Source organism: Macaca mulatta, chromosome 3 (genome assembly GCF_049350105.2).
Source record: "Macaca mulatta isolate MMU2019108-1 chromosome 3, T2T-MMU8v2.0, whole genome shotgun sequence".
In the NCBI taxonomy this organism is placed as follows: domain Eukaryota; kingdom Metazoa; phylum Chordata; class Mammalia; order Primates; family Cercopithecidae; genus Macaca; species Macaca mulatta.
Genome location: NC_133408.1, coordinates 50,501,508 through 50,527,137, shown reverse-complemented (window position 1 = coordinate 50,527,137; position 25,630 = coordinate 50,501,508). Strand labels below are relative to the sequence as shown.

Below are 25,630 nucleotides of genomic sequence, written 5' to 3'. Positions count from 1 at the left end.
ACCTGTTACCCTGTATTCGTTTTTTTTTGTTTTTTTTTTGAGATAGAGTCTCGCTCTGTCGCCCGGGCTGAAGTGCAGTGGCCGGATCTCAGCTCACTGCAAGTTCCGCCTCCCGGGTTTACGCCATTCTCCTGCCTCAGCCTCCCGAGTAGCTGGGACTACAGGCGCCCGCCACCTCGCCTGGCTAGTTTTTTTTTTTTTTTTTTTCTGTATTTTTTAGTAGAGACGGGGTTTCACCGTGTTAGCCAGGATGGTCTCGATCTCCTGACCTCGTGATCCGCCCGTCTCGGCCTCCCAAAGTGCTGGGATTACAGGCTTGAGCCACTGCGCCCGGCCCCTGTATTCGTTTTCTATCACTGTTGTAACAAATTGCCAGAGGCTCAGCAGCTTAAAACAACAGCCACTAATTGGGAGGCCGAGGCAGGCAGATCATGAGGTCAGGAGTTCGAGACCAGCCTGGCCAACATGGTGAAATCCTATCTCTACTAAAGATACAAAAGATTAGCTGGGCGTGGTAGTGCATCCCTGTAATCCCAGCTACTCGGGAGGCTGAGGCAGGAGAATCCCTTGAACCCAGGAGGCAGAGGTTACAGTGAGCCGAGATCGCGCCATTGTACTCTACCCTGGGCGACAGAGCAAGACTCCATCTCAAAAAAAACACAAAACAAACCCAGCCATTTATTATCTCACAGTTCTGCAGGTGAGAATGCAACAGGTCTCACTGGGCTAAAATCGAGGCATCAGCACCCCTGTCTTCTGTCCTGGAGGTCCTCGGAAAATCTGCTTCCAAGTCCATTCAAGTGGTTGGTGGAATCAAAGATCTTGCAGTGCCAGGCCCGAGGTCCCTGTCTCCTTGCTGGCTCTCGGTCAGGGGCCGCCCTTAGCTCCTAGAGCCCTCCCTCTGGTCCTCCCACATCTCAGAGTCAGCAGCTGTGCATGAAACCCTTCTCATGCTGGGAATCTCTCTTGTGCTTGTAGCTAGAAAAGTTGCTCTGCTTTTAAGGATCTATGTGATCAGACTGGGCCCACCTGGATCATCCAAGACCCTCCCTGCCTTAAGGTCCTTAATTACATTTGCAAAGTCCTTTCTGCCTTGTAGAAGGCCTCCTGCCCTGAAGACCCTTCTGCAATCCTCCCACCTCATTGTCCCAAGTAGCAGGGACTACAGGTGTGTGTCAGTGTGCCCAGCTAATTTTTTTTTATTATTACCATATATATATATATATATATATATATATATATATATATATATATTTTTTTTTTTTTTTTTTTTTTTTTTTTTTTTTTTTTTGGATACAGAGTCTCGCTCTATCACCCATGCTGGAGTACAGTGGTGCAATCTCAGCTCACTGCAACCTCCACCCCCGGGGCTCAAGCAATTCTCTCACCTCAGCCTCCTGAGTAGCTGGGATTACAGTTGTGTGCCACCACGTCCAGCTAATTTTCGTATTTTTGGTAGAGACGGGTTTTCACTATATTGGCCAGGCTGGTCTCGATCTCCTGACCTCAGGTGATCCGCCTTCGCCTCCCAAAGTGCTGGGATTATAGGCGTGAGCCACCGCGCCCAGCCTAATTTTATTTTTTGAGGCCGAGTCTCACTCTGTTGCCAGGATGGAGTGCAGCGGCGCGATCTCGGCTCACTGCAACCTCTGCCTTCCGGGTTCAAGTGATTCTCCTGCCTCAGCCTTCTGAGTAGCTGTGATTACAGGCACCTGCCACCATGCCTGGCTAAGTTTTGTATTTTTAGTAGACACAGAGTTTCGCCATGTTGACCAGGCTGGTCTCCAACTTCTGACCTCAGGTGATCTGCCCATCTTGGCCTCCCAAAGTGCTGGGATTATAGATGTGAGCCACTGCACCCGGCCTAAAAAACTGCCTAAAGTGCTGGGATTACAGGTGTGAGCCACCGTGCCCAGCCATCGCCACCTAATTTATTTTCTATTTAACAGACATCCTCAGCCTTAGCTGGGATAAAGCCCTCTGCTAGATGTTGGGGCAATATACTAAAGGTTGAATGAGAAATGTAGGGCCTGTGTACCACTAAGGAAGGTAGACACAAGACACGAATGAATGGAAGCCACAACTTCAGCATGTGGAATAGCAACACTCTGAGTGTGACTAACGACAGAGCTCAATTTCCTGGCTCCAAGTTACAGCAGCTCTAGGAAGATGCTGCTTGCAGATGCGTGGTTCATGAATCAAACGCTCCCCAGTTCTAGGGCAGCATCAGGAATGCTTTCGAGGGGAGGCAGAATTTGAGAGAGACCTCGAAGGATGCATCAACAGGGTAAGGGGCAGGTTCCTAGACACTGTCGGGGGAGTTCTGTTGTGTTGGTTCTTTTTAGGGGCAGAGTCTCACTCTGTCACTCAGGCTGGAGTACAGTGGTGCCATCATAGCTCACTGCAGCCTCTAACTCTGGGCTCAAGCGATCCTCCCACCTCAGCCTTCCTAGTAGCTGGGAATACAAGCAGGCACCACCACACCTGGCTAATTAAAAAACTATGCAGCCATAAAAAAGGATGAGTTCGTGTCCTTTGTAGGGACATGGATGCAGCTGGAAACCATCATTCTGAGCAAACTATCGCAAGAACAGAAAACCAAACACCGCATGTTCTCACTCATAGGTGGGAATTGAGCAATAAGATCACTTGGACACAGGAAGGGGAACATCACACACCGGGGCCTATTGTGGGGAGGTGGGTGGGGGGAGGGATAGCATTAGGAGATACACCTAATGTAAATGATGAGTTAATGGGTGCAGCACACCAACATGGCACATGTATACATATGTAACAAACCTGCACATTGTGCACATGTATCCTAGAACTTAGAGTATAAAAAAAAAAGAAAGAAAGAAACACACACACACACACAAAAGAAACACATACACACACAAAAATTTTTTTTGTAGAGACAGGGTCTCACTATGTTGCCCATGCTGCTCTCCAACTCCTGGCCTCAAGTGATCCTCCCGCCTCAGCCACCCAAAGTGCTGTGATTACAGGCATGCGGCACCACGCTCAGCCAGGAGTTGTTTTTTTCTTTTAAGTTTGTATTTTGAAACATAAAGAAAACTGCACAAAACTGTACTGCTTAATGAATTATCAAAAACCATTACCGGGGCTAGCAGAATGCTAGCGAGGCCTCAGAAACTCCCGTTCCCCACCCTCCCAATCACCAACCTCCCCTGCACCCAAAGATAACTTTTACTGGTCTTTTATGAGAATCACTTCCTTTTTTCTTTACAGTTTTACCATCTAAGCAAGCAAATTGAAGTATACAGAAAATGTCCTTTTGTGTCTGCCTTTCTCTTCACTCATCATTCTGTTTGCAGCATTCATCCGTGTTGCTGAATATAACCAAAGTTATTTTCATGGGTGTATAGTATTCTGATGAAAGACTATATTATGTATACATCCATCTACTGTTCATGGGCTTTTAGGGTGTTTCCAGGTTGGGACTATTATAAAATATGATTATGAATATTCTTCTAAATGTGTGTTGGTGCATGTGCTATGAATATTTTTTTTCTTCCTGAGACTGAGTCTCACTCTGTTGCCCAGGCTGGAGTGTAGTGGCACAATCTCGGCTCACTGCATCTCCATCTCCTGGGTTCAAGCAATTCTCCCTCAGCCTCCCCAGTAGCTGGGATTGCAGGCATGCACCACCATGCCCAGTTTTTGTTTGTTTGTTTGTATTTTTAGCAGAGACAGGGTTTCACCGTGCTGACCAGGCTGTTCTTGAACTCCTGACCTCGAATGATCCGCTGTCTCGGCATCCCAAAGTGCTGGGATTGCAGGCATGAGCCACCGCGCCCAGCTGTGTTATGCATTTCTGTTGGGTAATAACTAGCAGTGGTATGGCTAAATTACTGAGAATGCCTGTTTTTAATTTTAGCATAACACTAGACATTATCCAATGTGGTAGCCCCAGTTTACAGTCCCACCTGCAGTGTCTGGGCTTTTTTTTTTTTTTTTTGAAACAGAGTCTCGCTCTGTCTCCCAGGCTGGAGTGCAATGGTTCGGTCTTGGCTCACTGTAACCTCCGCCTCCCAGGTTCAAGTGATTCTCCTGCCTCAGATTCCTGAGTAACTGGGACTACAGGCGCATGCCACCACACCTGGCTAATTTTTTGTATTTGTAGTAGAGACGAGGTTTCACCATGTTAGCCAGGCTGGTCTCGAACTCCTGACCTCGTGATCCGCTCGCCTAGGCCTCCCAAAGTGCTGGGATTCCAGGCATGAGCCACCGTGCCTGGCGGGGCATTTTTATCACTCCACATCCTTGCCAATGCTTGGCACTGTCAAGTTTTTTTAAAAAATATTTTTAATTTCAGCCATCCTGATGGGCATGTAGAGGTATCTCATTAAATGTTTTTCTTTCTTTTTTTTTTTTTTTTTTTTGTAGACAGAGTCTTGCTCTGTCCACCAGGCTGGAGTGCAGTGGTGCGGTCTTGATCTCGGCTCACTGCAACCACCGCCTCCCAAATAGCTGGGATTACAGGCACACCCCACCATGCCTGCCTAATTTTCGTATTTTTAGTAGAGATGGGATTTCACCATGTTGGCCAGGCTGGTCTCAATCTCCTGACCTCGTGATCTGCCTGCCTAGGCCCCCCAAAGTGCTGGGATTACAGGCGTAAGCCACCTCGTCCGGCCACATTAAATGTTAATTTGCATTTTTGTGATGCTAATGAAGCTGCACAACATTTCACAAATTTATTGGCCATTTGTTTATCCCCTTTCATTAACTATCTCCTGCTTATTTTGTTTTAAATTAGGTTTGTCTTTTTGTTTGTTTTTGAGACACGGGTCTCACTCTGTCACCCAGGCTGGAGTGCAGTGGCATGATCATGGCTCACAGAAGCCTTGACCTCCCCAGATCCCCTGCCGCAGTCTCCTAGTGCCGAGTAGCTGGGACTATAGGCGCACACCTGGCTAAGTTTTTATATTTTTTGTACAGGCGGGTTTCTGCCATGTTGCCCAGGCTGGTCTCGAACTTCTGGGCTCAAAGGATCCACCCACCTCAGTCTCCCAAAGTGCTAGGATTACAGGCATGGGCCACAGTGTCTGGCCTTTTTTTTCTTTTTAAGTTTTTTGTTTGTTTGTTTCTCTTACATTTTTTACATATTCTGGATATAGGCCCTTTGATAATTATGTGTGTTGCAAATATTTTCTTCTGGGAGGAATTTTCAGTGTCCAAATAAGTCAACTGGAAAAGATTTAGCAAAATAAGGCTGGGCGGGGTGGCTCACGCCTATAATCCCAGCACTTTGGGAAGCCCAGGTGGGTGGATCACCTGAGGTCAGGAGTTTGAGCCCAGCCTGGGCAACATGGTGAAAACCCATCTCTATCAAAAAGAGAAAAATTATTCAGGCATGGTGGCATGTGCCTGTAGTCCCAGCTACTCGGGAGGCTGAGACAGGAGAATCGCTTGAATCCAGGAGGGGGAGGTTGCAGTGAGCTGAGATCACACCACTGGATTCCAGCCTAGGTGACAGAGCGAGACTCCATCTCAAAAAAAAAAAAAAAAAAAAAGACTTAGCAAAATAAATGTCTGTACCTTTTCTAAGTCACACATTTCTTTCTTTTTTTTTTTTCTTATACTTTGAGTTCTAGGGTACATGTGCACAACGTGCAGGTTTGTTACATATGTATACATGTGCCTTGTTGGTGTGCTGCACCCATCAACTCGTCATTTACATTAGGTATGTCTCCTAATGCTATCCCTCCCCGCTCCCTAAGTCACATATTTCTAAGCCACTGACCCGGCTTCCGCTTTAAAGGGAGATACAGAAAGAAAGCATAAAATTTGGGGCCAGACAAGCCAGGTTCAAACCTCAGTTCTGCCACTTCCTGAGTGCTCTCAAACAAGGCTTTTCATCTCTCTGAGCCTCAGTGTGTGTATTTGAAAACTGACCACAACCATCTACTGCATGCTTGCTCTGTGGCTTCAGAGGGGTAATGTATCAACACGCCTTTAAACTATAGAGTGTTAGTTGTTAAACACAAGCCATAGGCCACACTGGCTTCCTGAGCTGTCTCGTGGCAGTATAAGCAGAGGCAGCAGCAGCCACCTTTCTGATCCAAGAAAAGATGCCATTCTCTCTTCCTCTGAGCCAGCAGACACCTTAAGTCACAGCCCCTCTCCCCTCGCAAGTCCTGCCCACAAGCTGGGAACGGAGCTCCTCCCTGGCTGCCCAGGCAGGAAAACAGGAAGCAGCCACCACCCTGCCGGGAGGTGGGGCTAACAAGTTCTCTTTCCCAGGTGGGCATCTCTCCAGGTCGTCAACCCTCCTTGATGCAGGAGGATAACTGGCCACCAGCCCACTGCACAAGGCTGTGCCCGCTGCCACACCCAGGTCTCCGCCACACCTCGCCTTGAGGTAGTGGAATAAGTGGGCCAATGAATGGGGAGAGAAAACGGTCTTCATCAGTGCCTTGCACAAGTGCCAGACAGGAACCCTTTCAGTGCCCAAGTGGGGCAGGGAATCTGATCTCCTGGGCCATAGGGACACGCCCCATCCTTCTTAACGTGCGGCACCAACTCTTTATTTTTATTTTTTTAATTTTCTTTTTCAGAGATGGGGTCTCTGCACTCCAGCCTGGGAGACACAGCAAGACACTGTCTCAAACAAAAAGGAAAAAAAAAAAAAAAAAAGGACAGGGACCAGGTACCAGGGACGCTGATGGTGCCACATCAGGTAGGGTCTTGGGGGAGGCAGCAAAAGTTTTTGAAAAAGGACAGTTATAAAAGTAGTTGTCGGTGAAGAAGGAGTGTGGTGGGGGGGAAGTGGGGTGAAAAACTACCTATGGGGTACTATGCTCACTACCTAGGTGACAGGATCATACACCAAAACTCAGTGACATGCAGTTTACCCATGTAACAAGCCTGCGCGTGTACCCTCTGAACTTAAAAGTTGAGCGGAAAGAAATGCAGAGAAAACAGAAAAAAAAAAAAAAAAAAAACCCACAAAATTCTAACAAGTGAATAAAAATAAAAAACTAGAACAGAACAGAAAAAAATAAATAAATAAAAATAAAAATAAAAAAGCATTGTTGGGCCAGGTGCAATGGCTCAATACCCCAACAATTTGAGAGGCTGGGGCAGGAGGATTGCCTCAGGCCAGGAGTTTGAGACAAGCCTGGGCAACATAGTGAGATCTTGTCTCTACAAAAAAAAAAAAGAAAATTAATTCGCTGGGTGTGGCAGCACATACCTATAGTCCCAGCTGCTCAGGAGACTGAGGTGGAAGAATCACTTGAACCCAGGAATTCGAGGCTGCAGTGAGCTATGATCGCATCACTGCATTCCAGCCTGGGCAATACAGCAAGACTCTATCTCTTAAAAAACAAAAAAGCAGCCAGGCGCGGTGGCTCACGCCTGTAATCCCAGCACTTTGGGAGGCCGAGGCAGGCGGATCACCTAAGGTCAGGAGTTCGAGACCAGCCATGGCCAACATGGTGAAATCTAGTCTCTTCTAAAAGTACAAAAATTAGCTGGGCATGGTGGCGGGTGCCTGTAATCCCAGCTACTCAGGAGGCTGAGGCAGGAGAATAGCTTGAACTCAGGAGGCAGAGGTTGCAGTGAGCCAAGATCGTGCTACTGCTACTGCACTCCAGCCTGGGCGACAAGAGTGAGACTCTGTCTCAAAAAAAAAAAAAAAAAATCGCAGTGTTGCATTTGAGGGACACTCTGTCCAGGACAGACGATTTAGAGGGCAGGCAGGATGAGATGACAAAAATACAGGCAAGATGTAATAAGAGCAGGAAATGCGGGGGGAGGGATTGCATTGGGAGTTATACCTGATGTAAATGACGAGTTGATAGGTGCAGCACAGCAACATGGCACAAGTATACATATGTAACAAACCTGCACGTTATGCACATGTACCCTACAACTTAAAGTATAATAATAATAAATAAATTAAAAAAAAAAAAGAGCAGGAAATGCAAGAAACACAGGATGAATGGGTGAGACAAGTCTCACAGAGGCACTCAACAGAATGCGGCTGTGAGGGCAGGAGGGAGGGAGGGATCAGAATTGACACCAGAAAGAAGGTGGGGACCACCGTCCCGCCATGGGGCCGCCCGAGGCGGTACAGTTGTCCACTGGGAAGTGGTCACTCATGCTGGGAAGTCAGGAGGGAGATGCGGGGAGTCAGTGCCACAGAAGTGAGAACAGAAACCATCAGACAGAGGTGAGGGCAAAGGAAGTGGACAGCAGGTAGAAGAGAGGTAGGGTGAGGACAGCGCCTTGGGGACCCCAAGCATCAGGAGGAGGAAGGAGGAAGAGAGCAGAGGGTGCCAGGCAGTGACAGAGGGACAAACAGAGAGAATAGCTATCAACCCATGAAAGCCTCAATTTCCTCCTCTGTAAAATAGGAATTTTTTTTTCTTTGAGACAGAGTTTCACTCTTGTTGCCCAGGCTGGAGTGCAATGGCGCAATCTCGGCTCACTGCAACCTCTGCCTCCTGAGTTCAAGTGATTCAGCCTCCTTAGTAGCTGGGATTACAGGTGCACGCCACCACGCCTAGCTAATTTTGTATTTTTACCAGAGACAGGGTTTCTCCATGTTGGTTAGGCTGGTCTTGAACACCTGACCTCAGGTGATCCGCCTGCCTTGGCCTCCCAAAGTGCTGGGATTACAGGTATGAGCCACCATGTCCAGCCTAAAATAGGAATTATAATTCATACATGTGTTGCAAGGATTGAAAAGGGTGGCTCGTGTAAGGCCTTTACCACTTGCACACAGTATGTGGGCAGTAAATTTTTCTTTTTTTTTTTTTTTGAGACAAGGTCTTGCTCTGTTGCCCAGGCTGGAGTGCAGTGGCGTGATCTCGGCTTAATGCAACCTCCCCACTTCCCAGGTTCAAGCGATTCTCCTGCTTCAGCCTCCTGAGTAGCTGGGATTACAGGCACGCACCACCACGCCCAGCTAATTTTTGTATTTTTAGTAGAGAAAGGGTTTCACCATGTTGGCCAGGATGGTCTCGAACTCCTGGCCTCAAGTGATCCACCTGCCTCGGCCTCCCAAAGTGCTAGGATTACAGGCATGAGCCACCGTGCCTGGTCAGTAAATGTTGACTATTACCATTACCATCAGTACAAAACCAGGGACCAAAAGAAAGCTCTTAATTTCCTTCTTACGTTTTCAATACCCACTAAAGGAGCAAGGTGGGGGAGACAGAAGGTCACAGAAGTTTAAGAAGCCAGCTCTGGGCCGGGAGCAGTTGCTCCGGCCTGTAATCCCAGCACTTTGGGAGGCCAAGGCGGGCGGATCACTTGAGGTCAGGAGTTCGAGACCAGCCTGACCAACATGATGAAACCTCATCTCTACTAAGAATACACAAATTATCTGGGTGTGGTGGCACATGCCTATAATCCCAGCTACTCCTGAGGCTGAGGTAAGAGAATCACTTGAACCCAGGAGACACATGTTGTAGTGAGCCGAGATGGCGCCACTGCACTCCAACCTAGGTGACAGAGTGAGACTCCATCTCAAAAAAAAAAAAAAAAAAAAAAAAGAAGCCAGCTCTGATTGTCAATAAATGGAAAAATGGGGTTAACGTGCAGCTCCCCTTGCAAGAAGGCACCTGCTCAGACTTCAGGCAAGGTGTGACTTCTTTGTGCACCTGCTCCACAAGCAGAAGCAGGAGGGGCACCAGGTTCAAGGCTCAGGGTGCTACATAGCCTGGCTCTGAGCATTTGCATTCCCAAAGAACAAACCTGGGCCGGGCGCGGTGGCTCAAGCCTGTAATCCCAGCACTTTGGGAGGCCGAGACGGGCGGATCACGAGGTCAGGAGATCGAGACCATCCTGGCTGACACGGTGAAACCCCGTCTCTACTTTAAAAATACAAAAAACTAGCCGGGCGAGGTGGCGGCGCCTGTAGTCCCAGCTACTTGGGAGGCTGAGGCAGGAGAATGGCGTGAACCCGGGAGGCGGAGCTTGCAGTGAGCTGAGATCCGGCCACTGCACTCCAGCCTGGGCGGCAGAGCGAGACTCCGTCTCAAAAAAAAAAAAAAAAAAAAAAAAAAAACCTGACACAGATGCTTCCTACCCGCAAGAAGCAGGGTTAGGGTCATCTTGGTTTTCTGAGTATAACCAGAACCAACTGAGCCACCCAAAGTCCGTGGGGTGCCAGGGGTGTGGGAACCCATCAGGACCCACAGTCACCATCTTGATTGCACATGAGAACCACCTGGGACTTTACAAAGTGTCAATGATCACCCCATACCAATGAGACAGAGTCCTTATGCAGGGGGCCCAGAAAAACAGTATTTTATTTTATTTTATTTTATTTTATTTATTTTGAGATGGAGTCTCGCTCTGTCCCCCAGGCTGGAGTGCAGTGGCGCGATCTCGGCTCACTGCAAGCTCCGCCTTCTGGGTTCACGCCATTCTCCTGCCTCAGCCTCCTGAGTAGCTGGGACTACAGGTGCCCGCCGCCATGCCCGGCTAATTTTTTGCATTTTTAGTAGAGACGGGGTTTCACCATGTTGGCCAGGATGGTCTTGATCTCCTGACCTCGTAATTCGCCCACCTCGGCCTCCCAAAGTGCTGGGATTACAGGCGTGAGCCACTGCGCCCGGCCTTATTTTTTTTAAAGAGCTCTCCAGCCAGGGTTGAGAACCGCAAATCCTTCTAGCTCAGCCCTAAAATTTTTTAGCCGCTGAACAAAGGCTAAGCATCTGCTGAAGATCATCAGCAAGAGGGCAGAAGTACCCCCAACGTAAACACGAAAGAAAGGAACCTGCCATTTGGTTGTGAAGTCCTGGCTTCTCGGTTCACTCACTGTGTGACCTTGGACTAGTCACTTAGCCTCTCTGATCCTGAGCTATTAAAATGAAATCATAGATGTAAATCACCCAGCATGTTCCTGGTACCCATCAGGCCCTCAATAAATATTTGTTTCTATCTCTTTCTCTCTAGGATCCAAGGCTCTTCTCAACACAGGATGCATTAAGATCCTTTGCTCTGACATATGCGCCACCCACAGATTTTTTTGTTGTTGTTGTTTCTGGCTTTTATTTATGTATTTTTTTTACAGGGTCTGGCTCTGTCACCCAGTCTGGAGTGCAGTGGTGTGATCCCGGCTCACTGCAGACTCAACTTCCTGGGCTTAAACAATCGTCCTCCCTCTGCCTCCCGAGTAGCTGGGACTACAGGCAGCACCACCCTGGCCAGCTAATTATTTGATTTGATTTGATTTTTTTGTAGAGACAGGGTCTCGCTATGTTGCCCAGGCTGGTCTCGAACTCCTGGGCTCAAGCCATCCTCCCACCTCAGCCTCCCAAAGTGCTGAGATGATAAACATGAGCCACTGTGCCCGGCCCACCCAAGGAGATTGAGACTTTCTAAAGGTGTGTTCCCACCTCTGTGTCTTTTCCTCTAATCCCAGAACTCACCTACTACAGAGCACTGTTGCTCAAACATCAGCATGCACAGACTACCCGGTGCTCTGGTGAACATGGCAGACCCTGATTCAGTAGTTCTGGGTGGTGCCCGACATCCTAATGGCCCTGGTAATGCTGGTGTTTCGGCGCCTGACCACATCAGAGCGCCAAGGCTTGTCCAGGGGCTGCGCAGCGGCCAGTCTGCCTCCCGGCTGATTCACAAGCCCCCTAGAGCTGGTCTCCTTATCTTACTCATCTCTGTGTCTCCTCCACGGTATGTGCTACTAAACGGATGTGGAAGAAATAAACAAACCATGGAGAAAACCATTTTCCAGCTAAGTAAAAACAGACAGGTTATTTTATTTGTCCTGTGATTGACAGCCCTCCTGGCTGATTCTCGAATTGCCCTCTTGGCTGGGGGGAGGACAGTGTGGTCGAACGGGCCTGACACTTGGAACCTGGAGTCCTGGTTTTTAATCCTGGCCCTTCCACTCACCCGTGGGATGACCCTTGGCAAGTTACCAAGCTCTTTGAGTCACGATGTCCTCATCCATAAAATGAAAATGGTAATGACTAACCATTGTGTGGTCCCAATGATGGCTAGAAACATGCTTTATAAACTGTAAAGTACTCCTGATAAGGTCTCCCTATTACGGCTGGTTTTTTATGAGGGCAGGAAGTACTTTTCACTTCCCTGAAGCTTGAAGGTGGCTTGTGATGGATTGGGTGGGGAACACACCAAGGGTCTGGTTGGAGATGGGGGCAGTGGCTGGGCCATCAGGCAGGTCAGTGGTGCCTACTCTGGCAGTGACAGTGGCCAGGTGAAATGTGAGGATGGTGCAGGAGAGTTGAGGAGGCAAGGCTTCCTGGAGGAGGCTGGCAGGAGTAGGGATGCAAGGCTGGTCTGAGGTTATAGATGCCAGGACAGAAGAAGGCAGGCAGAGCAGTGAGAGTCTTTTGATGGGCATGCTGCCAGGCTCTAGACTGGGTACGTAGGAGGCAAGGCTAGACCAAGAGCGAACCTGGAGCATTACGAGAAAACATCAAGTAATTATAGGTCGGGCACGGCGGCTCACACATGTAATCCCAACACTTTGGGAAGCCAAGGCGGGAGGACTGCTTGAGCCCAAGAGTTCAAGACCAGCCTGGGCAACACAGCGAGACCCCATCTCTAAAAAAAAAAAATTTTAGGCCAGGAGCGGTGGCTTACACCTGTAATCCCAGCACTTTGGGAGGCTGAGGCAGGAGGCTCACCTGAGGTCAGGAGTTCGAGACCAGCCTGGTCAACACATGAGACCCCGTCTCTACCAAAAACACACAAAATTAACTGGGCGTGGTGGCGCTCGCCTGTAATCCCAGCTACTCGAGAGGCTGAGGCAGGAGAATCACTTGAACCCAGGAGGCAAAGGTTGTAGTGAGCCGAGATGGTGCCACTGCACTCCAGCCTAGGCAACAGAGTGAGACTCTGTGTCAAAAAATAAATAAATAAATAAATTTTAAAGATCAGCTAGGCATGGTGGCATGCTCTTGTAGTCCCAGCTACTTAGGAGGCTAAGGCAGGAGGATCACTTGAGCCCAGGAGTCCGAGGCAAAACTGAGCTATGATCGTGCCACTGCACTCCAGACTGGACAATAGAGCGAGACCATCTCTTAAAAAAAATAAATAAAGCAATTATTAATATATCCCGTGGCCCAGGGCTGAACCCAGGGTTCCCTTGCTGACCCCATTCACTACTAACCATGAGATTCAGGATGTAGGCAAGAGCAAGACACAGACCTGCCCTCAATAAGCTCAGCGTTCACTGGGGGCCACAGAGAGAAATGATGCCAGCACAAGCTCACAGGAACTAGGAGAGGTCACCAGCCCTGCTATAGTTCAGAGGAGGGAGTGGCCAATTTTGCCCCTCTCTCTACCCCAGCCAATGAGTCTCCACTGCACCCGCTGGGAAGTTTATCTGCCTAGTCTAGATGTTTCTTTATTTATGTTCCTCCATCACTGGAATGCCCCATCCTCTCCTCCACCCAGCAAACGCTAACTCATGCTAAAAGATGTGCTTCAGTCCTCGGGGAGGGCTCCCAACCCCAAAGCCTGTGTTTTATCCACGTGCTCTTGGTAATTATCCTATTACCTAGTACCACATCTATCCGTCTAAGGAAGACTTAATCACAGCCTACTTGATAGATCACGCGTCTGCTGTCTCGGGTTCGTCTCCCCAGTCAGATCATAACAATAATCACTGAACTAGTGCTCCACAGTTTACAAAATGCCTTCAAGAATATGGCTTCATTGAATCCGCACAATAAATCAGCCAGGTAAGTGTTATGTTTATTTGACAATAAGGAAACTGAGGCTTAGAAAGGTTAGACAACTTCCCTGAGACCCCGTGGCCCGTATACACGCCCAGCTGTAAGACTCAAATGCCTTCTAACTCCAATGCCAGCATCTGCTCAGTACTCACAGGCTGCCCGAGGCAGTGGGTAAAGGTTGAGACCACTTCCAGCTGTGTGACTTCTGGTGAGTTACTTAACCTCTCTGTGCCTCAATTGTCCCAAGAGTAAAATTGTGAACCTCATCCGTTCTTGTCAAGATTTAAAAAGGTAATACAATGATGTCCTTAGAATGGTGCCAAACACAATAATTAGTTAGTTATTATTATACCTTGGCTGATTCTCATGGTCTCCTAACTCATTAAATTTTTTATAATTCATTTTTATATCTCATAGTACATTTTTCCCCTTTTTTCCCTTTGCTTACCAAGCTCTGCAACCTCATGATACATTTGATAGGTAGTCATTAAACAAAATAATTTTTTGTAGATTGACTAACGTTGGGTTTTAGGGCTTTTCTTTTCTTTTCTTTCTTTCTTTTTTAGATGGGGTCTCACTCTGTTGCCCAGGCTGGAATGCAGTGGCACAATCTTTGCTCACTGAAGCCTCAGGCTCCCAGGCTCAAGCAATCCTCCCACCTCAGCCTCCAAAGTTGCTGGGACAACAAGCATGTGTCACCACATCCAGCTAATTTTATTTTTTGGAGAGATGGGGTTTTACTATGTTGTCCAGGCTGGTTCTTTGTCTTTACTCTCCTACACCCCTAAAGAGTTTCAATACCAGAGGTTGGGTGCAGTGGCTCACACCTGAAATCCCAGCACTTTGGGAGGCTGAGGTGGGAAGATCGCTTGAGGCTAGGAGTTCAAGACCAGCCTAGGAACACACAGTGAGACCTCCATCTCAAAAAAAAAAAAAAAGTTAAAAATAAGAGTTTCAACATCAGAAAAATTCTCTTTTTCTGCTCCACTCTACCTCATCCCCACCCACCCCACCCAGGTCAAATCTGACCAATCACAAATGTCCCACAGAATGTAAAACACCAGAAAACACTGACCTAGACTCTCCTGTTGGGCCGTCCCTGGATAGCAGGGAAACATACCACTCATGGGTGGAAACTTTCACAAACCTAATTTCTTTCACTATTATAGGTCAAAGTCTTACGCATATTTCTCTGTTGCTCTAGTTTTTACATATTTGAGACTCTAGAAGGAATGGGTTGTTAAAAAATAATATCTATTTATTTTCTTATGTCATTTATTAAAAGAAAAATAAAATAGGGCTGGGTGTCATGGCTCATGCCTGTAGTCCCAGCACTTTGGGAGGCAGAAGCAGGAGGATCACTTGAAGCCAGGAGTTTGAGACTAGTCTGGGCAACACAGTGAGACCCCCGTCTCTATGAAAATATAAAAATAAAAGGAATAGGCCGGGCGCGGTGGCTCAAGCCTGTAATCCTAGCACTTTGGGAGGCCGAGACGGGCGGATCACGAGGTCAGGAGATCGAGACCATCCTGGCTAACATGGTGAAACCCCGTCTCTACTAAAAATACAAAAAATTAGCCGGGCGAGGTGGTGGGTGCCTGTAGTCCCAGCTACACGGGAGGCTGAGGCAGGAGAATGGCGTAAACCCGGGAGGCGGAGCTTGCAGTGAGCTGAGATCCGGCCACTGTACTCCAGCCCGGGCGACAGAGCGAGACTCCGTCTCAACAACAAAAACAAAAAACAAAAAACAAAAAAAAATAAAAGGAATATACACGCTGTTTCATGGAGCAAGAAGCCTCATGTGACTAGGAAGCTAGCGGAGGTACTAACATCCAAGACCAATGGAAAATTTCCTTCTTTTCAGGGGCCGGGTCCATGAAACCAGAGAACAAGCCTCAAACCCAGCTGGATCCTGGGAGGCAGAAGTGAAATGAAGTGAAGTGAAATGACCATTTCCTACTTCCCTCCTGGGGTAGGAAAACCAGGTAGTGGCGACTCCCTGTTTCATACCATCCAAAAACACCTGCGTGGAAGCACTTTCTTTTTTCTTTCTTTCTTTCTTTTTTTTTTTGTAGAGACAGGGTCTCACTGCTGCACACTATCCAGACACACCTGCGTGAGGTTTTCTTTCTTTTTTTCACTTTTTTTTTTTCATTTTTTTGTAGAGACAGGGTCTCACTCTGTCACCCAGGCTGGAATGCAGTGGCACGACCATAGCTCGCTGCAGCCTCAACCTCCTGGCTCAAGTGACCCTCCTGCCTCAGCCTTTCGAACAGCTGGGACTACAGGCATATGCCACCACACGAGGCTAATTTTCAATTTTTTAAAAAATAGAGGCAGGATCTCACTGTGTTGCCCAGGCTGGTCTCAAACTCCAGGGCTCAACTGATCCTCCCACCTCGCCGACCTCAGCCTCCCAAAGTGCGGGGAATACAGGTGTGAGCTAATGCACCCAGCCTCATTTTTTTATTTTTTGTAGAGACATGGTCTCACTATGCTGCCCAGGTGGGGGGGCCAAATGTTTTCAGAATAAGAAGAGGGGATAAAGTCCTCTGGGGGTGAAAAGCTTTATTCTTTCTTTCTTTCTTTCTTTTTTTTTTTTTTTGAGACGGAGTTTCACTCTTGTTGCCCAGGCTGGAGTGCAGTGGCACGATCTCTGCTCACTGCAACCTTCACCTCCCAGATTCAAGCAATTCTCCTGGCCTCAGCCTCCCAAGTAGCTGGGATTACAGGCGTCTGCCACCACGCCCGGCTAATTTTTTGTATTTTTAGTAGAGACGAGGTTTCACCATGTTGGCCAGGTTGGTCTTGAACTCCTGACCTCAGGTGATCCACCCGCCTCCGCCTCACAAAGTGCTGGGATTACAGGTGTGAGGTACCGCGCCTGGCCAAAAGCTTTATTCTTTGAAAGATTCCATACACAGAACTTTCAGTCAGATTCCCATTGTGTTCTCTAACTAAAATCCCAAAGCCCTTTCCCTCCAACTGTGTTTGGGGGAAGTATTCCTTGCACAACACACCACGGGACCAGCCTCTGGCTGGGGGCGGGGGGGGGGCGCGGGGGGAGACCCAACTGGATCTTCAAAGGTTCCACTCTGAGCGCAAGAGTGTAGAACAAATCTGCCCCTCCAGCATTGGCACTGGGATTAAAAGAAGCGTTGTACTCTTTGAAATGGATTTTACATACAAATGAACTGATGAACACCATCAACATGTCAGCTTAATTCAGTCCAATCAATACACCAGGCATTAAAAACTCGGAGGTAAAAATGGATTGTGGCTTTTTGTTGATGACACTGAGGAATTTTGGCCTCGAGCCCTGGTCAGGCAGGACAAATAGGGCAGTCTGCCTATTAGCTGTCAGGCACATCTTGGGGGATAAAACCAAGACCCCAAGTGAGGGCTCGGGGCACCATGGTCTCCACTTTAGCCCCCAGAGTAATTTTCCCACAAAGTGGCCACACTTTGCATTTCCTACATTCCTTTTCCCTGCTCCGACCCCTTCGGCCCGGCCTCAGAGTTGACAGCTGGGGCTGGCCAGAGCCAAGCAAGAGGCATCGAGAAAGGGGGATGCTAAGGAGTGGGGGGTGGGAGGGGATGTCAGTGCAACCAAGAAGTAATCAGAGGGGAAGAGAGGACCCCTCACCCTTCACATTCCCAGCCTGGCTCCCCCACTCTCCGACCCCACACTTGAGCCTCCAAGCGGCTACCGTGCGCTTCCCTTGTTTAGGGGCACCCCTTCCATTCCGCCCCTTTTCAGTTCCTTCCCCTCTCACCTCACCTTGGGACTCCTGCCCGGTCCCCAGCCGATCAGGCTCCTCTTGGCCGCACGCATCCTGCCATCTCCTCCGAGCCCGCCTCTGCCCTTCTCCCCAGGCCAGCTGGGGTACCCTGGGGTCTCCGACCTTCCTGAGATCGCCCAGATCTGCACGCCAATGCCCCCGCTCACGACCCCCTCGCCCCGTCCTCAACTGGGGCCTGCAAGACTCCTACTCCCTTCAAAGCCCCTCTCGGACACCGCGTCCCTCAGGGTGCCCCAGGGATGCCCCGGGGTCCCCCGTCCTCACCTGAGTCCGCTCGAAGCTCTCGCGCTCCGCCGCCTCCAGCCCCGCGCCGACCCCGCGCCGGCTCAGCACCTTGGGCAGCGGGTTGGGCACTTGCTTCATGGAGCTGGCCATCCGATCCATGTCGCCGCGAGGAGCCGAGTCAGGGGCCCTCAGCCGCCCCGGGATCCCCACGGCGCCGCCCGCCCCGCCCTACCCGCGGGGATCCGGCGCTAACGGGACGGCTCCCGCCTGCCATTGGCTGTGAGTTCTGCCAGTCTTCCTGAGACCCCGCCCCTCGCCGAAAGGCTTCCCCGCCCGCCCCCGCCCCTTCAGGAGTCCCTCAGCTGGCTCGGCCCCGAGTAGCCCCTCGGGGCCTCGAGGCGCTTGGTGACTGGTCTGGAGTCGTGTCAGTCACCGTGGTCCCGCCGTTCCCGGCAGGGCTGGGGCGGGGTGAAGACGGGGCGGGGCCTGCATGGGGCGTGGCCTGGGCGGGCTGCCCTGATCTGCCCTCGCTCGCCCGGTCCCCGCCCGCGCGCCGCCCTCTCCTCCCCTCGGCCACAGTCCCCGCGCGCCCCGAGCGCGCTGCCCTCCGCCAAGCGCCGCCCACTGCCCTGCCCGCTCGTGCAGGGGGCTACCCCGCGAGGGCCCGGGGCGGTGGGCAGGAATGACGCGGGCCGGGGAGTGGGGCCTTCCCCGGGGGAATCCTGGCCCGCCTACGAATAGCCCGTTAGCTCCTTCCGGGCCTGGGACCGGGGAGCGCCGGACTGACCAGCTCCGCGGCCGCAGCCCGGGAAAGCGCAGCCCCGCGGGCGGGCGCAACGTGGGCGCCTGGCCGGATCCGGCCTCAGTGGGTGGCCGCCCCCACCCAACTGCCAGGCTTCCCCGTCCTGCACCTCCCCATCCTGCCCCTGCCCATGCCTTCTGCAAGGATCGCAGAGCCCAAGTCCCGGAGCTCCGGGCTGAGTCCGCGGGCACCTCCCGGGACCTCCCTTCCAAACCTCATTAATGAACCCGTCAGAACTTATTTATTGGTAGAAAGCCCTGCAGACACTTTCTTTTTATCTTAGGCTCTGAGCCGCGCGTCCCATCCTGCTCAGACGTCAACCAGGGTGTCAGCAAGCAGAGAGAAGTGTGATGCTTAGCAGGAATGCTGGAGAAAGTTAAAAGTTTTCCATTAAACTCCAATTTAGGTGTTTGTTTGTTTGTTTCATTTGGAGTCAGTCTCCCTTTGTCGCCCAGGCTGGAGTGCAGATCATAACACACCGGGGCCTTGAGCTCCTGGGTCCTACCGATTTTCCTGCCTCAGCCTCTCGAGTAGCTGGTACTACAGGTGCACACCACCACGCCTGGCTAATTTTTTTTTGCAGAGATGGAGGATTTCTATGTTGCCCAGACTGGTCTCGAACTCCTGGCCTCAGGCAAGCCTCCCACCTTGGCCTCCCAAAGTGCTGTGATTACAGACATGAGCTACAGCACCCGGCATAGATGTTTTCTTTTTTTTTTTTTTGAGACGGAGTCTCGCTCTGTCGCCCAGGCTGGAGTGCAGTGGCGCGATCTCGGCTCACTGCAAGCTCCACCTCCCGGGTTCACGCCATTCTCCCGCCTCAGCCTCCGAGTAGCTGGGACTACAGGCGCCCGCCACCACGCCCGGCTAGTTTTTTTTTGTATTTTTAGTAGAGACGGGGTTTCACCATGTTAGCCAGGATGGTCTCGATCTCCTGACCTCGTGATCCACCCGCCTCGGCCTCCCAAAGTGCTGGGATTACAGGCTTGAGCCACCGCGCCCGGCCAGATGTATTTTTTAAAAGTTATTTGAAACTCAGAGTAATGAATGGCATCTTTAGCCATTACAATTTGGTGATTCAAGTGTGTGTGTGTGTGTGTGTGTGTGTGTGTGTGTGTGTGTGTGTGTGTTTTGTTTGTTTTAATTTGGCCAGGCGCGGTGGTTCGCACCTGTAATCTCAGTGCTTTGGGAGGCTGAGGCAGGTGGATCATTTGAGCTCAAAAGTTTGAAACCAGCCTGGGCAACATAGCAAGACTCCATCTGTACAAAAAAAGTTAAAATTAGCTGGGCGTGGTGGTGCAAGCCTGTAGTGCCAGCTACTCACAAGGTGGGAGGATTACTTGAGCCAGGGAGGCAGAGGTTGCAGTGAGCAGAGATCGTGCCACTGCACTCCAGCCTGGGAGACAGAATGAGACCCCATCTCAATATATATATATATATATATTATATTTTTAAATATATATTTATATATTTTTTATATATATTTTTATATATATATATATATCTTTTTTTTTTTGTAGCGAGGGGTATGTTGCTGGGTTGCCCAGGCTAGTCATGATCTCCTGGGCTCAAGTGATCATACCACCTCAAAGCACTGGGATTACAGGTGTGAGCCACCCTGCTGGCGTGTTTTGTTTTGTTTTGTTTAATAAGAGCATTTGGTAAAAATTCACACATTCAATAGAGAAGTGAAAGAGGGGTGGGCATTTGCCGTTACTAGGGAGACACTGAAGGCTTTTGCTCAGATGGGTGCACTGAGGAGCTTGTGTTGTGAGGATAGATTATGGGGGCCTGATGGAAGGGAAGAAACCAGTGGGGAGACTCTAGCGTAGGTGAGACATGATGAGGGCCTAGAAGAGATGGGAGAGGAGGAAGTTCTGTCCCGTGGGAGGTTACGCAAATAAGGCTTGGACACAGGGATTGGAGGGTGGGCAATAGCGGTGCCATTCAGGCTACATTTGCATAGGAAGCACTGGACTGGTTTCACCTTTACTTAAATTGTGTATCTGTGGGAGGCTTTGGGAGTGCCCCCTCCCTTGGGTTCCTTTGGGAGAGATTAGATGTCACCTGATTTTTCATGTCTAGGGAGAGGGAGATGACAATTAACTGAGTGTGGGAGCACGGTAGGGGCGCTAACAGAGGAAGAGGAAATTACCTTAGCTGGGCACGGTGGCTCACGCCTGTAATCCCAGCACTTCGGGAGGTCGAGGCGGGCGGATCACTTGAGGCCAGGAGTTCAAAACCAGCCTGGCCAACATGGTGAAATTCTGTCTCTACTAAAAATACAAAAAAGTAGCCGGGTGTGGTAGCATGCACCTGTAATCCCAGCTACTCGGGAGGCTGAGGTTGGAGAATCACTTGAGCCTGGGAGGCAAAGGCTGCAGTGACCTGAGATCACACCACTGAACTCCAGCCTGGGTGACAGAGTGAGACTCCATCTCCAAAAAAACAAAACAACAGCAACAACAAAAATCTCAATTAAAAAAAAAATTATTTATTTAGAGATAGGGTGTAGTGACTTCCCACTGTTCCAGCAGTCCCTGGTGCTTTGCCAGTTTACCCATCCCGGTTGATTCCCTTAACTCGGGTCACACCTTTGTACATAGTTCTTTCCTCTCTTTTTTTAGAGACAGACCTTCGCTCTGTTGCCCAGGCTGGAGTGCAGTGATGCAGTCATACCTCACTGCAGCCTGAAACTCCTGGGCTCAAGCAATCCCCCTGCCTCAGCCTCCTAATACACTGGGCCTATAGACATGAGGCACCAAGCTTGGCCTGACCTCAATTTTTTTTTATTATTTTATTTTATATTGTTTATTTATTTATTTAGACATGAGGTCTTACTATGTTGCCCAGGCTGGTCTTGAACTCCTGACCTCAAACGATCCTCTCACCTTGCCCTACCAAAGTGCTGGAGTTACAGGCATGAGTGACCATGGCCAGCCATGACCTCAATTTTAGACAGAGTAAGATCAACAAAGATACAGCCATGGGCTGGTGGGTGGATGGAAACAGGAAACGGGGGATAAATAAATAGGAGAAACTAAAGTAACTCCAAGGCCGAGTGAAGAAGGCAGTGTCGGGGGACCTGCGGGGGGTACATCAGTAGACTGGGAATTGTTGGGAGATAAAGACTAGCCACGAGGGTGGTGTTGGCAGCTGTGAAGTTGTATTGGAGTCGTAACTGGAAAGAGATTACACACTGAAAGGAGTAATGAGAGTTTAAGAAGAAACTATGGACCAGGTGAGGTGGTTCATACCTGTAATCTCAGTATTTTGGGAGGCCAGTACAGGAGACAGTGTGAGTCCAGGAGACGCCCTCTTTACAAAAAAAAAAAAAAATTTTTTTTTCGAGATAGAGACTCACTCTGTTGCCCAGGCTGGAGTGCAGTGTCACAATCTCAGCTCACTGCAGGCTCCGCCTCCCAGGTTCAAGTGATTCTCCTGCCTCAGCCTCCCGAATAGCTGGGATTACAGGTGCGTGCCACCATGCCCCGGCCAATTTTTGTATTATTAATAGAAACAGAGTTTCGCCATGTTGGCCAGGCTGGTCTCGAGCTCCTGGCCTCAAGTGATCTGCCCGCCTCAGCCTCCCAAAGTGCTGGGATTACAGGCATGAGCCACCATGCCCATCCATGCCTGGCTAATTAAAAAAAAATTTTTTGTGGCCATCCACAGTGGCTGTAATCCCAGCACTTTGGGAGGCCGAGGTGGGCAGATCACTTGAGGCCAGGAGTTTGAGACTAGCCTGGGCAAAATGATGAAACCCTGTCTCTGATAAAAATACAAAAATTAGCTGGGTGTGATGGCATGCGCATGTAATCCCAGCTATTTGGAAGTCTGAGGCACAAGAATCACTTGAACCTGGGAGGTGGAGGTTGCAGTGAGTTGAGATCATGTGACTGCACTCCAGCCGGGGCAACAGAGTGAGATTCTGCCTCAAAAAAAAAAAAAAAGCCAAGTGTGATGGTGCACAACTGTAATCCCAGCTCCTCAGGAGACTGAGACAGGAGGATCCCTCGAGCCCAGGAGGTCGAGGCTGCAGTGAGCTGTGATTGTACCACTGCACTTCAGCCTGAGAGACAGAGACCATCTCTCAGGAAAAAGAAAGACAAGGAACTATGTACAAAAGTGTGACCTGGGTTAAGGGAATCAACCGGGACAGGTAAAGCACCAGATATTACTGGAACACCAGGAAGCTGTTACCATTTCTAGACCTAAAGGGAAAAGGGGAGGGAGCTGTGCTGGAAACTGATGGGGGCTTTGGTCATGGGAAAGTAGGCATGTACCCAGAGCTGTGACCTTAGGTAGAAAACCCACAGTCACTGTGGAAAGTGCTGTGGCAGGGAGGCAGCTGGGGGATGAATACCCCAATCTCTCTCTCTCTCTCTTTTTTTTTTTTTTTTTTTTTGAGACAGGGTCTCATTCTATTGCCCGGGCTAGAGTTCAGTGACACAATCTCGGCTCACTGCAACCTCCACCTCCCAGGTTCACGTGATTACCTTATCTCAGCCTCCCAAGTAGCTGGGATTACAGATGCCCACCACCATGCCTGGCTAATTTTTGTATATTTATATTTATTTTTATTTTATTTACTTATTTATTTATTTGAGACAGAGTCCTGCTCTATTAGCCAGGCTGGAGTGCAGTGGCGGGATCTCGGCTCACTGCAGCCTCCACCTCCCAGGTTCAAGTGATTCTCCTGCCTCAGCCTCCTGAGTAGCTAGGATTACAGGCGCCCACCACCAATCCCTGCTAATTTTTGTAGTTTTAGTAGAGACAGGGTTTCACCATGTTGGCCAGGCTGGTCTCGAACTCCTGACCTCAGGTGATACGCCCACTTCGGCCTCCCAAAGTGCTGGGATTACAGGCATGAGCCACCGCGCCTGGCCATCTCTCTCTCTCTCTCTCTTTCTCTCTCTCTCTCTCTGTCTCTCTCTCTCTCTCTTTCTCATCTACTTTGATTTCCTGCTAGTGCCTCCCATTGGTTAAACCCAGTTGGAAGCCAAGGGCAAGGGTGATGTGGTCAGTGCTGTTCCCATCCCTTCTTCTAGGCACAGAGCCAGTTGGAGAGTTTGGAGTGCTGAATCTGGAGAGGCAAACAGAGATTTTTAGGGCAGAGGATTCTCAGGGGTGTACCTCCAAGGAAAAACACCAGAAAAGCAGACGAGATGCTTAATAACATTGCCTCTTGGAGCCCATTCTCTGTCCTGTGCCCTCGTCACTCTCTGGACCCAACTAAAGAGTGATTTATGACCCTTTGCCCAGAGTTTATGCCTTCAATAAACACGGCCCCTTTAAACAGGGATTAAGAGCTCAGCCTAGTTCTTAGTAGGAATAAACCAGAATAGGAATCAGGAATTTGTGGTTTGGAGGGACCCTGTGGGGAAAGGACTCAAGCAAGTTACCTTCCTCTGGTGAAACTCAGAGGGAGTTAAAACTAAGGACCTTGGCCGGCGCAGTGGCTGACGCCTGTAATCCCAACACTTTGGGAGGTCGAGGTGGGCAGATCACGAGGTCAGGAGTTTGAGACCAGCCTGGCCAATATAGTGAAACCCCATCTCTAATAAAAATACAAAAATTAGCTGGGCGTGGTGGCGTCCTGTAGTGCCAGATACTCAGGAAGCTGAGGCAGGAGAATTGCTTGAACCTGAGAGGCGGAGGTTGAAGTGAGTCAAGATTGCACCGCTGCACTCCAGCCTGGGCGGCAGAGTGAGACTCCATCTCAAACAAACAAACAAACAAAACAACAACAACAACAAAACTAAGGATCTCGCACTTGCCTTAGCAGCAAAACCCTTTGCCAAGAGTTGAGGGAAACCCCTCCCAAGATGTAAACTACAGGACTCTGTGAGATGAATCCAACTCTGACCTTTTGTCCGAGCAATTTAGGAAACAGTTCTTGTGCTTTTTTGATGGGGGGTGGGGTGGGGACAGGGTCTTACTCTCTCGCCCAGGCTATAGTGCAGTGGCGCAATCTCCGCTTACTATGGCCTCCAACTCCTGAGGATTGCTCAAGCAATCCTCCAGCCTCAGCCTCCCAAGTAGCTGGGACTGCTGGCGTGTACCGCCACGTCCAGCTAATTTATGTTTTAATTTTTTTAACTAAGACAGAGGTCTCATTATGTTGCCCATGTTGGTCTCAAACTCCTGAGCTCAAGCATTTCTACTGCCTTGGCCTCCCAAATTGCTGGGATTACAGGCATGAGCCACTGTGCCACCCCTCCTGTACTTCTAAGGGATGCTGGTTTCCAGACATGAAATCCTAATCTCTCAGAAATCCATAGGAGTAAGTGTCCTATCACCTGCCTCTTATAACAGGTGAAATGTGTCCCATTTCACACTCAGTTTGGATCTGGTTTAGCATCTGATATGAGGATGGCCACATTGTTCTATCAGGTTTCCAGAGCCCAAGTACACCTTTTTTTTTTTGTATTGAGACAGAGTCTCACCCTGTCTGTCGCCCAGGCTGGAGTGCAACGGTGCGATCTCAGCTCACTGCAACCTCCACCTCCCAGGTTCAAGTGATTCTCTTGCCTCAGCCTCCCAAGTAGCTGGAATTACAGACGTGTGCCACCACACCTGGCTAATTTTTGCATTTTTAAAATTAGAGACGGGGTTTCACCATGTTGGCCAGGCTGGTCTCGAACTCCTGACCTCAAGTGGTCCGCCTGCCTTGGCCTCCCAAAGTGCTGGGATTACAGGCGTGAGCCACTCTGTGCGGGGCCTAAACCTTGACACTTCTGAATAGTACTGACCAGATATTTTAAAGGATCTCCCTCCATGTGGGCTTACCTTGTATTTTCTCGTAATTAGATAGATGCTATTAAATTTTGGTAAAATATCAAAGAAGTGATGCGTCCTTTTAGCACATTCTCTCAAGGATACATACGTATGTGTTATTACTGATGACCACCTCAGTCACTCGGTTAAGGTGGCGTCTGTCATGTTTCTTCACTGTAAAGTTATTATTTTCTTATTTGGGAGAGTGTTCCACAGGAAGCAGTTGTATGCAAACACACCCCTAAAGGCTGACGAAGCTGAGAGGCTGAAGAAAGAGGCTAACACATGCTGTCTCTCAGAGAAAACGACATTTA

At 49.5% G+C, this 25,630-nt stretch overlaps 1 protein-coding gene and 2 long non-coding RNA genes across 6 annotated transcripts in view; 2 read left to right on the top strand and 1 right to left on the bottom strand.

Annotated features, from left to right (window-relative positions):
- The window catches only part of LOC144339786 (uncharacterized), a 100,700-nt gene extending 84,808 nt beyond the window's left edge, over positions 1 to 15,892 (top strand). Inside the window, exons 2-3 of the long non-coding RNA XR_013415161.1 lie at positions 8,242 to 8,565; positions 15,338 to 15,892. This is a non-coding gene — a long non-coding RNA (uncharacterized LOC144339786). The remainder of the gene's footprint in view (positions 1 to 8,241; positions 8,566 to 15,337) is intronic.
- The window catches only part of HIP1 (huntingtin interacting protein 1), a 211,693-nt gene extending 193,779 nt beyond the window's left edge, over positions 1 to 17,914 (bottom strand). For all 4 annotated transcript variants that reach the window (XM_001109894.5, XM_077996432.1, XM_077996431.1 and 1 more), the window contains exon 1: positions 17,774 to 17,914. In XM_001109894.5, the coding sequence (XP_001109894.3) occupies positions 17,774 to 17,893 (120 nt within the window). In that variant the 5' untranslated portion in view covers positions 17,894 to 17,914. The remainder of the gene's footprint in view (positions 1 to 17,773) is intronic.
- On the top strand, positions 1,442 to 5,514 carry LOC144339762 (uncharacterized). The gene is made up of 2 exons (XR_013415137.1): positions 1,442 to 4,562; positions 5,376 to 5,514. It is a non-coding gene; the product is annotated as an uncharacterized LOC144339762 (long non-coding RNA).
- Positions 17,915 to 25,630: the final 7,716 nt, after the last annotated feature.